Source organism: Gorilla gorilla, chromosome Y (genome assembly GCF_029281585.2).
Source record: "Gorilla gorilla gorilla isolate KB3781 chromosome Y, NHGRI_mGorGor1-v2.1_pri, whole genome shotgun sequence".
Classification (NCBI taxonomy): domain Eukaryota; kingdom Metazoa; phylum Chordata; class Mammalia; order Primates; family Hominidae; genus Gorilla; species Gorilla gorilla.
In genome coordinates, this window is record NC_073248.2 from 16263031 (window position 1) to 16279308 (window position 16278).

At 38.9% G+C, this 16278-nt stretch overlaps 1 protein-coding gene across 1 annotated transcript; it reads left to right on the top strand.

The window, feature by feature from the left end:
• The first annotated feature begins 1473 nt into the window (after nt 1-1473).
• LOC129530264 (RNA-binding motif protein, Y chromosome, family 1 member A1-like) lies at nt 1474-15791 on the top strand. Its single transcript, XM_055377123.1, has 8 exons — nt 1474-1637; nt 3502-3614; nt 4040-4143; nt 7148-7340; nt 9235-9387; nt 11414-11528; nt 13654-13742; nt 14157-15791. Exons 2-8 carry the CDS (start codon nt 3506-3508, stop codon nt 14444-14446), a joined length of 1053 nt encoding a protein of 350 aa, XP_055233098.1. The 5' UTR covers nt 1474-1637; nt 3502-3505; the 3' UTR covers nt 14447-15791.
• Nucleotides 15792-16278: the final 487 nt, after the last annotated feature.

Consider the following 16278-nt stretch of genomic DNA (forward strand, 5'->3'; position numbering starts at 1 on the left):
CGCAGGGGACATGGAATTTTGCTGTCCTTCTATCTGCATGAGCCTGTCCTTGGTTCCTCTCATTGTCCCCCATACCCTGAATCCTGGCTGAGCTCCGGTGCCTACCACCTTGTTTCCCCCAAGCCCGCTCCTGGGAGCTCGGCGCCCACCCACTGCTGCCAGCCATCCCGAATTGGCAGCTGCAAGGATATGGCTCTGGCCCAGAAGTCGGGGATGTCCCGCGGCCTGGGGCATTTACCGAGCCCAACTCCAAGTGAAGGACGTCCAGCCAGTCCGTTGCCGGCGGGGGCATACTAGCGCGAAGGCCAGGCTGGGCCTGCTGGTCCTCCTGCTGCCGCTCCACATTGGCCTCCTCCTTGGCCACCACCTCCATCTCTGCCATGATGTCGCCCCCCACTGGCATGCCTCTTCCCCCAGGGTTGCCTCCCTGCTCTCCACACAGGCCGCTGTCTTCTGCAGAGCCTCCGCCTTAACACGATGCCCTCCTTGAGGCTTCCACAGACTAAGACTTGCACCGCCCATCTCACGTCCCTGGCACCCCTAGACCCTAGGGGAATCTCCCGGAGGGGCCCCCGGGCCTTGCCCTGCTGAGAACCATGTCCCACACCTACGTGGATGCAGGGTTCCTGGGGAGCCCCTCAGGGCCCACAGCTCGCCCCACTCGCCATGGGGCCCAGACACCCAGCAGGGTTAGCTGCACACAGTAGCCCTGGAGTTGGAGGCCGAGGCCCTGGGCTTCCAGAGCCCCGCTAGCAGGCAGGACGGCCACTGCTGCGCTTGCGGGAGCCTCTCTGCCAGCAAGGCAGGGCACACGGGTCATCGGATTGGCGACCATGGTGGCTGGCCTCCCATGTGCCCACGGCACAGGATGAGAAGTTCTTTGGAATGCCCCTATGAGTACAGCATCCTCAGGGAGGAAGCATGGAACTCAGAGTCTGTATTTGGCTAGACCTGAGAGAGTCCTTGTGGGGTTTCAGCTTCTATTGCAGACAAATTCCACCCCAGCAACGTACCAGTCGACTTTCCTCTCAGGCAACCGCCCTGCCCCACTCCCCTCAAGCCACCGCCGCCGCCCTCACCCCAGCAGGCAGCGCTGGTCCCTCTCTCTCCCCTCTGGGTCTGCAGTATTTAGTATCATCAGCCTAGCCTGCCTAATGAAGTGAGATGTTTCATCTGTTCTTTGTGGGTTAATTAATGTCTTGCCACATTCAGGATGCCAGTTAGGGTGTAGGTCTTCCATGCCCACAATTCCAAAGGGCTCACAGTCCGCGTGTGTCTGAATCCACCGCCGCCAGACACAAGCAGCTTCTCAGAGGAGCCTTACCGCGGGAGGTTGGAGCCGCAGGCCAGCCTGGGTCGGGTGGGGGGAGTGCCTTGAGAGACGCCCACAGCCCTCGCAGTAATTGGTCGACACACCCCGCCTTCGCAATGATTGGCCGCTGGAGATAGGCGGGATTTCCGGGCACGGCTTCTGGCGTCCTTCCTTCTCAGGGTAGCTGCAGGTGTCCTTCCTGCCGTTGGCCCCGTGGTGTCCCAAAGCTGGACGCATACGACGTAAGAGCCGGGCGACACTGAGGCTGTTTGTTCTACTGAAAAGCACCTGTATTTTCTGTTTCTCTGGACAGCTTGGTTTCTCAGTAAGAAAAGAAAGCAAAATTTTGGGATTTTGTCTATAAAAGGGGATGGGTTTTCTATGTGTGGGTGTTGAATTATGGGAGGAGACAGTGGGGAGAGAACTCCTTAGTGCTATTAAGAAACTCATTTTTGTTAAACTCATTGATTTTTCTTGAGGATTCTACCTTTAACTGCCTAATATGTCCGACTAGTTGTGGGAGATTGTGCTAAGGCGCCACTGTTTTCATGTGCACTTTTTATTAAAGCGGGTTTTCTCTGTGAATGTGGTCATCATTCAAAATGCAGGCAATATACTTAACCAACGCGATTAAAAACGTATACTTTTAGTCAACGCATGTCACATCTCTGATTTGCTTGACGGGAATTATCAACTTTTGACATAAATTGTGTTACCTTAGTTAATGTAGAAGTCTGGGGCCATAAATAATCTCAGTTTAACTTTGCCTCTGTAAAGACTATAACGGTCTCCTTCCTTGTATGACAGTATTTGAAACATGTTTCATGTATGTTTGGCACTGTAAATAATTTAAACCGAATAAGTGGGTGTAATCCAGATAAATGGAGTTGGATAGCCTAAAATGGGAACAAAATAGATGCGCTTAAGTTATTCCATTAACCCAACACACGGACTTACTCTTGTAATCCTAGCATTTTGGGAAGTGGAGGTAGGAGGATGGCTTGAAGTCAGGAGTTGGAGACCAGTCTGGGTAACATAATGGGCTCCTTTTATCTGTTGCCATTTTCGCGCCAGGGCCGGTTTAGTGGAAGACACTTTTTCCTCAGACAAGGGTTGCGCAGGGGAAGAAGGCGGCAAAATGGACACGTTTGGGAGTGGGGGCTGGCGGCAGGTCTCCGAGGGGCACGTGGTGGGGCGGGTCTTCTGGTGGGAGCAGTGTGACAGAGGCCAGGTGGGGCGGTGAGGCTGTCACGGGAACAGGGTGGGGCAGGGGGGAAAAAGGCAGGATGGTTTCCAGATAAAACTGTACCACCTCAGGTCATCCTCAAGCTTTACATTCTCCACAGACAGGTATTAGAGGTCATCCTCAGGCATCACATTCAGGCCACAGATAGGTACGGGCTGAAGGCCAGGATTCAGGGATCCTTGACCTATTGTATATTTCAAATCACTTAAACATGGTAAAGTATTTAAAATGTTCACCCCAAGAACATTTTAATTTGCTTGATTTAATCTTTTATCCACGTATGTCGCTGGCCGTGGTGGTTCACCCTTGAAATCCCATCACTTTAGTAGTCTTAAGCCGGCAGATCACTTGAGCCCAGGATTTGGAGACCGGCTTCGGCAATGTGGGGAAACCCGTGTCTATTAACACACACACACACACACACACACACACACACACGCACACAAAATTGCACAGCTCTGGTAAAAAGCCCTTGTAGTACCAGCTACTTGGGAAGCTGAGATGTGGGAAGATCAGTGGAGGCTGGGTGGAGGAGGCTGCAGTGAGCAGCGGACTTCGGCAACAGGCGATACACATCTCAAGAAAGAAAATACACAAAACATCACAGTGTACCTCATAAATGTATAGTTTTCAAATAAAATTATTTAAATGGGGGCAACCTTCAGATTACAACTTAGGAAAATTACAATAGCTTTTCTTATCTAATTTTTAGAAATGAGATTTTGTCAGGTACGTATTATAATGCAGCATTTGTCCATGAAATCAGTGCCCCCTTTGCTCTGTATGTTACAAATTTTACGTATTTAAAGTAAGAAATACTAAAACGATGTCAGCCTCTGGAAGGGAATTTTACTTGAGTTTTCAACACAGTATGTAATAAAATTTTATCTTTTTAGTGTATTTATTTTTATCTAAATATAGATTTTTCTTTGACCACTTGCAGCACAATGGTAGAAGCAGATCGTCCTGGCAGGCTTTTCATTGGTGGCCTAAATAGGGAAAGCAATGAAAAGATGTTTAAAGCAGTATTTGCAAAACATGGTCCCATATCAGAAGGTAACCCTTAAAACCATGGGTGTGTGTATATTTCAACGTGTTTATTTAAAATATGTATGTTATGTATGTGCTTTGAAAAAATGTATGGTTTTCGAAGTTCATTGTATACCTACATTAAAATGCCTTATCATTTTTAAACTCTTATTTTGAAGTATCTATTTGATATTTGGAAAATTCTCATAGTAGCAGGTTAAGGGTCTGTGTAAGGATCACCTACTACTTAGAAAGGAAAATGAGGAAAAGTAAATGTGTTGTGGAGTTAGGGAACAAACTGGAATAAAATAGGCTGACTATAGGGGTGACTTAGTATTAAGAATCATAGTAGTGAAGTAAAATGCAATTATTTTTTGATGTGATGTAACTTTCAGATGGTTAGTACCTTGGTGAGTCCATTATATACATGGAAATGTTTTCATGTATTTTAGTTCTTTTGATAAAGGATCGAACCAGCAAATCCAGAGGCTTTGCATTTACTACTTTTGAGAACCCTGCAGATGCTAAGAATGCTGCCAAAGATATGAATGGAAAGGTAAGAGTCCCTTATTAATAGTATTCTAACTGTTCTTCAATTAAGAGTATTTCTAGGTCTTTTTAGTATTATGTAACTTTTGAAGTTAGTAGAATGCGATATGAAGCCATGCTCTTCTTTGTGCCATATACTTGCAATTGTAGTTGGAAGGGTATTGGAATTAACATTATATAGATTAATATATGGTAACCTTTTTCTAAGTTTGTATTTCAATATGAATGTTAATAGATTTTCAAAGGTTTTGAAGAGCTTTAAAACTTATAAGGAGCCCTCATGTAAATGAAAGGAATAAGTCAACATTTATTAAATGCTATTAAGGGAATTACTTCCAATTCATGGAACTACTTCTACAGCATAGAAAAACTGTGGATAGACATCTAGACAGACTCACAAGAAGGAAAGATTCTCTCTCATTTTCTGAAAAACATATTCTTGAGAAACTATATTAAAATAAGACTTACATTTAAGGAAGTGGTAAGTACTTGAAAATAGAAAAACATATGATAACATTGAAGTTGGAGAACAGAAGAAGTAACTGGCATTTTTGGCCCATCCTTGCTCTTTTCTGCTAAGGACGTTTTTCTCCTGTCACCAGAGTGATTTATGTAACATGAATACCTAATTACTCATTGTCCCAGTGTGTTTGAGGACTTGTTTTGATCCAACGAATGGTCTCTTGTCCTATTGAGTCTTAAATCTAGGGATTGTGTGTTTACAAAAGCTTTAAACTTTTATGTAATTCTATTAACTATTGAATTCCTTTACATTGTAGTCAAGATCATTCCATTCTGGGCCCTTTAGAGCTTTTTTGCTTTGTAACATTACCCCAATCAGGCTGGGCGTGGTGGCTCACGCCTCTAATCCCAGCACTTTGTGAGGCTGAGGTGGGCAGATCATGAGGTCAGGAGAACGAAACCATCATGGCCAACATGCTGAAACCCCGTCTCTACTAAAACACAAAAGATTAGCCACGTGTGGTTGTGTGTGCCTGTAGTTCCAGCTACTTGGTAGGCTGAGGCATGGGAATCAGCTGATCCCGGAGGCAGAGGTTGCAGTGAGCCAAAATCAGGCCACTGCACTCCAGGCTGGTGAAAGAGCAAGACTCTTTCTCAAAAAAAAAAAAAAAAAAAAAAAGAAAAGAAAAGAAAAATAACATTATCCCAATCTGTTTTTAGCTCCTGTTAGTCATTACGCTATCCCGAAAATGCCTTTTTAGACTTCCTGAGAATTTTCCTTCCCTGTGTGTGTCTCACAAATAATAATTGATGCTTCAAAACAACTTAGATTTCATATTTTCTTCCTCATTGCATATTGTAGGTATTTTGTACTCACAGTACCATATATTAACCTATTGATAGTGAAATTGTATATAGTGCATATTTCAGTGTTCCTGGTTGCTTTTCTCTTACATCTATCATACTTCCTGGCACATCGCAGAAAGTACATTTTTATTCATTCTTATAAATTAATATTTTAAGCTGTGGTAGAAACCGAGAGTAGCTTTCGGTTCATGGCTTTGTGGTAAGTATGGAGATAATTTTGACTTACGTATAGTAATCTATGATAATTTCTCCCCCCTCCGCAATTTTCAAGCAAAAGAGCAGGTAATTTTTGTGGAGTTTTGTTTGTTTGCTTGTTTGTTTGTTAAGATGGAGACTCACTGTGTCACAAGGCTGGATTGCAGTGGGGCGATCTTGGCTCACTGCAACCTCTGCCTCCTTGGTTCAAGTGATTCTCCTGCCTCAGCCTCCAAGTAGCAGGGACTACAGGCATGCGCCACCACGCCCAGCTAATTTTTGTACTTTGAGTAGAGTCGGGGTTTCACCCTGTTGGCCAGGATGAGCTCTATCTCTTCACTTTGTGATCTGCCCACCTCGGCCTCTCAAAGTGTTGGGATTACAGGCGTGAGCCACCATGGCCAATGTTATTTCTAAATTACTTCATCTCACATATTTTATTGTGTTAAAATAACTATGAATGTTGTATGCACATTAATGTTAAGATGGCCAATAAAGGAGGTTCTTCGAGTTTTCAGGGGGAATTAACAGTTATGGAATTTTGGCTGACTTCAGAACACTGGGAAGGAAGCAGCCGTGGGCAAACCTGGGGAAAATATTTTGAGCCCAGAAATAACAAAAGTTTCAAGGTAGGAACAACTGGCGATGTGGCTGCAAGGGGTCTTGTTCAGGGATTTAAGTCCTTCCTCCAAATAACAAAAGCCATGTAATTTTTAAATCGCATTATTAGCTGTACTGTTTTCAACAATTGCTGTGGCCTGTAGAAAAGATTACAGTGAAAAATGTTATTATGAAATTAATTAGGATATTTAAGCATTTCTGAGAAATTACCTGAAGTACTATATTAAGATTCGTGTTTTAGGGGCACGTCTAAGGCAATGTAAGAAATGAGTAGGGCAAGAAAACTTAATGAGATCAAACAAGGATCACGTATACAGAAACATTTTTAGAGTCAATATAGAATTGTAAATCATATGGGGACATTTTATGTAAGTGTTAGCAAATCCAACAAGAAACACCTCATAATGAGTAATGTGACTAATCACTCTGAAAAAGTAACCTCATTTTTTTAAATGACACAAGTTTCATTGGGACACTGAAACTTTTAAATTAGTGACGTGAATACAAAGATGAAGTGGATTATATATTGGGGAAAAAAACAGATGTGCCACATTCCTCCATAGAATATGTGATGGGTTAATCTCTGTTTGTTAGTTTGTTTGAGGATTTTTTTTTTTTAAATAATGGAGAAGTTTTCAAGGAATTTGAATAATAGAATTTGTGTTTGATCCCTTAATGGAAGGTGTGTGCTCAGTAAATGTCTCAAATTTGGCATTATGAAAGATGTGTTCATTTTAGGAGAAAAAAACAAAAGTTTGCTTTGGGAGAAAATATCTAGAATTGAACTAGAGTTGATGTAAAAATGCTTGTAAAATGTGCTTAGGTTAAATGTGCCAGTGTTATTGATAATACTCTTAATACTTTAGCCTTTGGATGGAAAAGCAATAAAAGTAGAACAAGCCAAGAAACCATCTTTTCAAAGTGGTGGTAGGCGGAGACCACCAGCTTCCTCGAGAAACAGAAGCCCTTCAGGAAGTCTGAGATCTGCAAGAGGAAGTAGTGGAGGAACAAGAGGATGGCATCCCTCACATGAGGGACGCTTGCGTAATGTTTTAAAATGTAAATATGGAACCATAGGACTGAAAGGAAATAAGTTTGAAGATATCGAAATTTCTCAATTTTATTTATTTGCTTTATGAACAGAAAATAGACTTACAATAAGCAAACTTATTTCTAAGTACTAAAGGTGTATTACAAGAATGATTGAAGTAATATCTAAAATTTGTTGTAAAATTGTAATAACCTTGGATTGAAATAACACAAATTTCAAACTGATTTGATTTTATGAATGCCAATTGCTGCTACTCAACAGGTTTTCTGCTGAACTCATTTATATTCATCATACTTTAGAGTTTTCTACTTTGGGGCCCAGAACTTTATATCAGTTGTATTATCAAAGTAAGCAATATTTAAAACTTTCCAACAGGAAAAAGTAACTCAGTACTTAAGATTGATTTTGCAATATTTGTTTTCTTGTATATACATGTGCAAACATCTATGCAAATGTATTGCTTTGTAATTTTGATACAGAGAGTTTGTACATTGGCCTGCCATAAAGCATTTTCAATTTAAGAAATGTAGAACTTTAACTTCTGCAAAGAGTCTGTGACTCTGAAAAGGTCTAAAAACCACTGCTTCACAGATACGTATGTATCTTTCTTTGCTGGAGGATAAGACACTGAAAATGACATTTATAGTGATTTACACAATAGAAATGAGGGGTCAATTTTTACATAAAAAAGAAAAACCATGTATTTTTTAAAAAAGAAAAAACTATTGGATGAGCTGGGTTTAGTGACTCATGCCTGACATCTCAGCACTTTGGGAGTACGGAGCAGGTGGACCATGAGGTCAGGGCTTCCAGACCAGCCTGGTCAACATGGTGAAACCCTGTCTCTCCTAAAAATACAGAAAATTAGCCTGGCGTGGTAGCATGCACCTGTAATCCCAACTACTCAGCTGAGCCAGGAAAATCGCTGGAACCTGGGCGGTGGAAGCTGCAGTGAGCCGAGATCAGGCCATTGCACTCCAGCCTGGGCAATAGGGCAAGAGTCCATTTCAATCAATCAATCAATCAATACCTATCGGTTAACTTGTATTATCTATTAACTAACCTTCAATAATCTAACATTTAACTTGGAGTTTTAATAACCAGATGTGTAATTAATTGGAGATTTTTTTAAGTGGAAATTGCAGTGTTTGCTCCATTTTAAGATGCATAGCTACATGGTTATTTTGTCTCCATTGCTCTTGAGGGTGAAGTTCAACAACACTCCACCATGTCTGAGAATGTGTGTATTCTAACCTGTAACACCACCTATGTTATGTATGTAGATATATTGCCGCATATCTACATTTTTTGTAGCTATATAAAAATCTTTATATATTATTTAATATGCAATTCTTAATGACTATTAAAATTTAGCATAGTGTAATCTGAAAATTAGTGTTTCATAAGGGAATTGTAAGAATTCTATATTATGTTAACAAATTTTAGAGATAATGTATTTTCCTGATGTGTCACTTTTTGATATCATAAATATTTGAATTTCTTTGAATGGAATTTAGTTTATCTTTATGACATGCTTTGAAAATTTTTCCTCAGAACACAATGATATAAACAGTCATTTATCATTTTTCTTTTAATATTTTTATGTCTATTATACTTAGATATTTTAGTGATAGATTTCTGCTCCCTGTTCACTCCCCAATTTGCCTTCATCTCTCTCTCACACCAATATATTATGATTCTTGAGTTTCTTTCTAGATTTTCTCAACAGACTTTTATTGCTTGAACTGTACTTATTTCATATAGAAATGTTAATTTTATTAGCTTAGACAAATATGAATTTATAAGATGATAATATGTAGATAATCTTTATAAACAACTAAAACTTAGCCACTTAAGAAACAGTGATGTTAGTTAGCTGAAAAGATTTTGTTTGAAATACAGATGATGGTGGATACACCCTTGATCTCAGCACGAGTTCTTCTAGGCAACCCATTCTAGTTAAAAGAGGTCCCTCTTCAAAAAGTGGAGGTCCTCCTCCTAAAAAGTCTGCTCCTTCTGCTGTGGCAAGAAGCAACAATTGGATGAGAGGCCAAGGTAAATGCTACCTGATAGAAAGACTGTAGTTTTTGTATGACTAAAAATGAGCTATTTTACCTGGATGCTTAACTTTAAGTTCACTGAACAAAAGAGAAGTGACACATACATGGGCATAATTACTGATCGACAGCTTTTATTATAGTTTCTATCTTACTGGGTACATTTCAGATTTGTTGTGAAGAAATACTTGAGCTTCTCATTGCAGATCAAAGAAGTGATTAGAGTGAGGACAACATTCCTTTTAATCCTGTGTTTGCTAGAAAATTCCCCTTAATTTTCTAAAAGTTCCTAGCAATATTCTTTGATGGTAGGCTTCTTCATCTAATGAATTCTTCCATTTCCTAGGTAGTGTTCCCCTGGTGTCCCAATCTAAAAATTGCTTGTTCAGTTTCTTTGTTGTATTGGAGTCTTGCTCTTACCAGGTCAGAGTGCACTGGTGAGATGATGGCTTACAACGGTCTCAAATTCCTGGGCCCAAGCAATTCTCCTGTTTCAGCCACCTGAGTTTCTGCAACTACAGGCATACACCACCACAGCTAGCTAAATTTTTTTCCTTATATTTTTGTAGAGAGAGGATGTCACTGCATTGTCAAACCTGTCACTACATTGTCAAAGCCCGTGGCTCAAGCAGTCCAGCTGCCTCAGCCTTCCACACTGGTTCACAGTGTGAGCCACTGAGCCTGGCCATCCAGCTTCTGAGACCTCGATAATGCTTATATGCAAGACATTGTTACTGCTTATACAAAGATTCAAAAGAACTGCAAGAACATTTAGCAGAAAAGGAGTCACTGGGCTTAAATATTATTTAAAAATAAATTTAAGGCTTGAAAGGTAGACATGAAGGAGTCCAATATTCTTAACTGAAGTGGATTTTACAGAAGTGCAGAGTTGGGAAATACAAGGGGATGTAAATCAATAATTAAGATTGTTCCAGGATGCTTAAACATTAACACAAGATCCTTAGTGTGAGGTTGGAAATTATTTGAGGAGAGAATTTAGATCTAAGCACATGAGGTGAGCAGTAGGATTGAATAGAAGAAATATTTTTGAGACGGAGAATTGTAAGATTGCAGACTGAACAGAAGAAAGCGAGACAATAAATAAAAGTTTTTAGCAAAGAAGTTAAGCAGAACAAATTAAAATTCTTACTTAGTCCTCCATCCTAATATGGAGGAAATTAAAACCTGACATTTTCAATTTTACATTTCATATGTAGAGTATCGGTGAAGTCAGGTACTTCAGGATAGAGTGTAGGTGAAGTCAGGTATTTAGTGACTTCAGGATACAGAAGCCAACACATTTCCATTGAAAAATAAGCCAGTGAACATATCACAGGTGAAAGACTGACCTCTAAGGAAAAGCACTGTGAAGAGTATATTAAAGGAGAAACTTTTCTATTTTGAAATAGCAACAGTGTTGTAATGACCCCTGTAATAGTGTTGCTTATTGCACTAAAAGTAATTCTTGGCCATCATTAGAAAGTTTTCACTAGCACATTTTAATCTGTCAACATTTAAGATAGAGCCAACTACTTAGAGATAAAGGAGAACTGTTATGTAAAAATTTGGCATGCAGTCAGTCAAAGGTAGCAGTATTTGTGTGTGTGAGGTGGATTGAACTACATGGGAAAATTTACCTTCTTCAGCTGAGAAAGGACAACATATGTAAACTTTATATTCAGTGAAGAGTTTGATGGTTTTACAGTTTTCCCTGTGTCATTAGTAATCATCAGTAATTCATATGAAAAGGAAAATATAACTAAGCAGTTATTAACCACTATAAATGAACTTTTACCTAAGAATTAGCATTTGGCTTCAGCTTCATTAGAAGAACTGGCCTTGTGGGAGCCATGGGATTATCCAAAACCATAAGAAATATTCACAGTGTCATGACTGGCTAGTAATTTATGGAACAAAGAACGGAGTCATAGAAGAAACAATTTTAAAAGTTGTTTGAGATAAGAGAAAATAGTGTTTCAGATTTGATGTTCTTTACATAAAGTTCCATCATTTTAATATTAAAGGTCCCATATCATGTGGAAGAGAGAATTATGGAGGTCCTACACGTAGACAGCCAGTCTCTTCCTGGAGAAATGACCACGTGTCTCTAAGAGACGATGGTTATGCAACTAAGGAGAGGTAAAGGAAAAATTTTTTAAAAATTGATTTTTTTTTTGTTGTGGTGATGAAATTTACATAACAAAATTAAATATTATAAGGTAAACAGTTAAGTGGCATTTAATACATTCTGTGTCATGCAACAACTACCTCCATCGAGTTCCAAAACATTTTCCTCACTCCAAACTAAAACTCCAACTACCAGTTAAGCGGTCCCTTCCATTTTCTCCCTTTCCTCAGCTGCTAGCAAACACTAATCAGTGTTCTGCCTCTGAACTTACTGTTGTTGGCATTTAATGTTAATGGGCTCAAACACTACATGACTTTTTGTATCTGTCTCCTTTCCTTTTGCATGATGTCCTGAAGGCTGATTTACATCATAGCACTTCACTCCTTCTACAAGCTATTAACCCATTATTTTATTTGGGTTGTTTCCACCCCAGTATTTCTATGCACCAATGTTTGTTTGAATACACGTATTCAATTCTGTGTGTATATGAGTGGAATTTTTTGGTACTATGATAATTATGTATTTTCTTGAGGAACCACCACACTTCTCCATGGTAGCTCCGTCCTTTTGCATTCCAACTAGCATTGTATCAGCATTCCAATTTATCTACATCCTCTCAAACACTTGTTATTTCCTGCTTTTTAAAATGTATTGCCATTCCAGTGTATGTGTGAAGTATGGTATCTCATTTTGGATTTGAAATGCATTTTCTGAATCACTGATTGTGAGTATCTGTTCCATGTGCTTTTTGGGCATTTGCCTATTTTATTTGGAGAAATATCTATTTAGATGTTTGGCCTTTTAATTTTGTTTAAGTTGTAACTTACTTATGCTTTGGATACTAGAATTGAAAATTTCAATTTTTTAAATTTAATTTAATTTTTTATTATACTTTGAAGTTTTAGGGTCCATGTGCACAACGTGCAGGCTTGTTACATATGTATACATGTGCCATGTTGGTGTGCTGCACCCATTAGGTCTTCATTTAACATTAGGTATATCTCCTGATGCTATCCTTCCCCCCCTCCCCCCACCCCACAACAGGCCCCAGTGTGTGATGTTCCCCTTCCTGTGTCCATGTGTTCTCATTGTTCAATTCCTACCTATGAGTGAGAACATGCAGTGTTTGGTTTTTTTGTCGTTGCGATAGTTTGCTGAGAATGATGGTTTCTAGCTTCATCCATGTCCCTATAAAGGACATGAACTCGTCATTTTTCATGGCTGCATAGTATTCCATGGTGTATATGTGCCACATTTTCTTGATCTAGTCTATCATTGTTGGACATTTGGGTTGGTTCCAAGTCTTTGCTATTGTGAATAGGCCCTCAGTAAACATACATGTGCATGTGTCTTTGTAGCAGCGTGATTTACAAACCTTTGGGTATATACCCAGTAATAGGATGGCTGTGTCAAATGGTATTTCTAGTTCTAGATCCCTGAGGAATCGCCGCACTGATTCCTTAAACTTATGAACACAGAAATCATCCAAGCTCCTGAGAAACTAGGACACCACCTAGAGACTATGCATACCATGATTATGGTCATTCTAGTTGGCATGAACATTCTTCTAGAGGATATAGGTACTACAACTTTTTCTGGATTTGTCAAAAAGATTTCTTAAATTATTCATTCTAACTAATGTTGTATCAGGGTTCCAGTTTATCTACATACTCGCAAACACTTGCTCTTTCCTGCTTTTTAAAATTTATTGCCATTCCAGTGTGTGTATGAAGTCTGGACTCTCATTTTGGATTTGAAATGCATTTTCTGAACCACTGATTATGAGTATCTGTTCCATGCGCTTTTTGGGCGTTTGCCTATTTTATTTGGAGAAATATCTGTTTAGATGTTAGGCAATTTAATTATGTTTAAGTTGTAATTTAGTTATATTTTGGATATTAGAAGGTGAAAATTTAAAATTTGTTGCTTAAACTTACACACACAGAAATCATCCACGCTCCTGAGAAACCAGAGATTATGCTCCACCACCTAGAGACTATGCATACTGTGATTATGGTCGTTCTAGTTGGGATGAACATTCCTCTGTAGGATATAGGTACTATAATGTTATCTGGATTCATCAAACAGATTTCTTAAATTGTTTATTCTGACATTTAAAAACTTTTTTCAATTTAGTGATCCTGTTGGCTATGGTGAGACCAGTGGTAGAGATCACTCTGAACATACAAGTGGAAGTTCTTACAGAGATGCATTTCAGGGATATGGTAAGAGTCTAGGATGGATTTTTAAATTATAGAATTTTAGGTAATAGACCAGATCATTATTTTAATGAAATTCTAGGGAAAATTATAAAGGACAATATAACATGTTTAAATATTGAGTATTCTTAACAGTATAAAGCATAGGGAATGATATGAAGGAGAGAACTTCAGTTCACGTGCAGAAAATATGACTCAACGTTTACTTTAGGATTAAATTTCTTAAGCTTCAAAATACTACTCTTACACTACTTTTAAATAAAACTTTCTGACCAATGCAGGCTTAATTAATATCTATCCTGTCAACAAGGGCAGAGGAAAGCAGATATTTCCAAATAGTACTTTAACTAATTCATCCTTTAGTGATGGCAGTAAAAAATGTTTAATTGTAGTCCAACATATTATTTTATCAACCTGCAGGGACCTCTCATGGTGCACCACCTGCACGAGGGCCTCGGATGTCTTATGGTGGAAGCAGCCGCCCTGATTATAACAATACACTAGATAGATATGGCAGAAGTCGGGAGAGTTACTCAAGAAGCTGCGGTGATTTTTATTTTTGTGGTCATGAGCACGTTGGCAGAAAAGACCAAAGGAATCCACTTTCTCTGGATAGGGTGCACCCTGCTCGTCGTGAAGCATATGGTAGCTCAAGTTATGTGGCATCTACAATAGATGGTCGGGAAAGTCGATCTGAAAAAGGAGACTGAAGCAGATATTAAAGCAAGTATTCCAAATAATAGCTATTGCATACCAAAGCTTGTTCGCAAATTGAAAATGGACGTGTTATTTCTGCATTGTTACCTGCATATTACTGAAAGAAACATGTCAGTATTGGGGAGAGACGTAGATGCTAACTTCCTCCATCAATCTGTTGAGGTATTCCAAGGAAAACAATTTTTTTCGGAGTAATTTCATACTTGTTAATGCTATTTGAAAACTGTCTGTTTAGATGTAATATCTACATTAAAAATTTCAGAAAAAATTTTACATGTAATGCAAAATAGCTGATGTTATTGGTTAGCTGCACATGCTTAAAAGCAAATACAATAGAAAAGTAAATTGTGTTTTTGTTGAACATTTTCCTTTGTTTCTCTGAACATAAATAGTTACAAAATTAGGCATATGTTACATCTCCCTTTCAAGCTGCACAAGTGTTCTGATTAGGCCTTTTCTGTTTAAAAACTTACAAGCTTGAAATGTTTGAGACTCCTTCAGAAAGACTACAAAACTGTCTGCCTCATCATAAAACGTTTATTTTTTAGAGGAATAGTACAGGTGAACAGAAATAATTAGATGTGGTTGATACTAAAGTTTAAAACATCTGGAACATTCTACTTGAAGCATTCTGTGACTGAAGGGGTATAATGGTAATGAAACCTTTTTTTTTTTTTACCTAAATCAAAACCGAACCAGCTAAGTTTCTCAAGTGAATAACATAATGAAATTAAATGTTCCTAGTTTAAATAGTGGAAAGTAGGTGTTTTATCTTGGGAGGTACTCATGTTAGTTTTTTCTTGAAAGTTTTGACAATGGTTATTGTAAGTAATGATTTGGTAATAAGTTCTTACAAATAGAAATAATCTAGAATGGTTGGGATTTTATCAGTTTTTTTTTTTTTTTTTGAGATGGAGTGTAGCTTTGTCGCCCAAGTTGGACTGCAGCGGCTCCATCTTGCCTTACTGCAACCTCTGCCTTCTGGGTCCAAGCTATTCTTTTGCCTCAGCATCCTGAGTAACTGTTGTTAGAGATGTGTGCACCACAGCTCGCTAATTTTTTGTATTGTTAGTACAGACAGCGTTTCACCGTGTTTGCCAGGCCGTTCTTAAAAATCCTGATCCACCCTCCTTGGACTCCCAAAGTGCTAAGATTACAGGCATGAACCCCTGCACTCAGCCTATCAAATTTAATTGACGATATGAATGGAAATGATTTAAACCTCATACTTTTGGGAAAACGAAGTGTATAAAACATAAACAACAGCATAAAGTTTCAGATGGATTGCTTAAAGGTTTAAGCAATCATCGAATGATAAAAATAAAAAGATTTGGACCTAAATAACTAAGTCGATTTATTTTCCTGATTATGCAACCTAGAAAAATGAAATACATGAAGTTCCAGAAGTTTTGCAGTCCATAATTCTTAACAATTAACAGACTAATCTGCAAGGAAGGAGTATTTTCCTGAGAAAATTTTGACAAGATCATCACTTTTTATAGGGTAAGGGTGCAAATAATTTTAAAGGGAGAAGTTACCAACTTTGATTTTCAAGTGAGTTATTCATGTTGTGAAGTTGTGTTTTCATTCACCTGTAGGATTGTGAGGATGAAGTGAAAAGATAAAACTCCCTAGTCTTGTGTATCTTACTGTCCAGTTGTGATGGCTCAGGTCTTTAATTCCAACACTTGGGGAGGCCAAGCCTTGCAGATCACTTTAGGTCAGGAGTTCAAGACCAGGCTGGCCAACATCATGAAATCCCATCTCTAGCAAAAATATAAAAATTAGCCATGTGTGGTGGCACATGCCTGTACTATGTTACAGT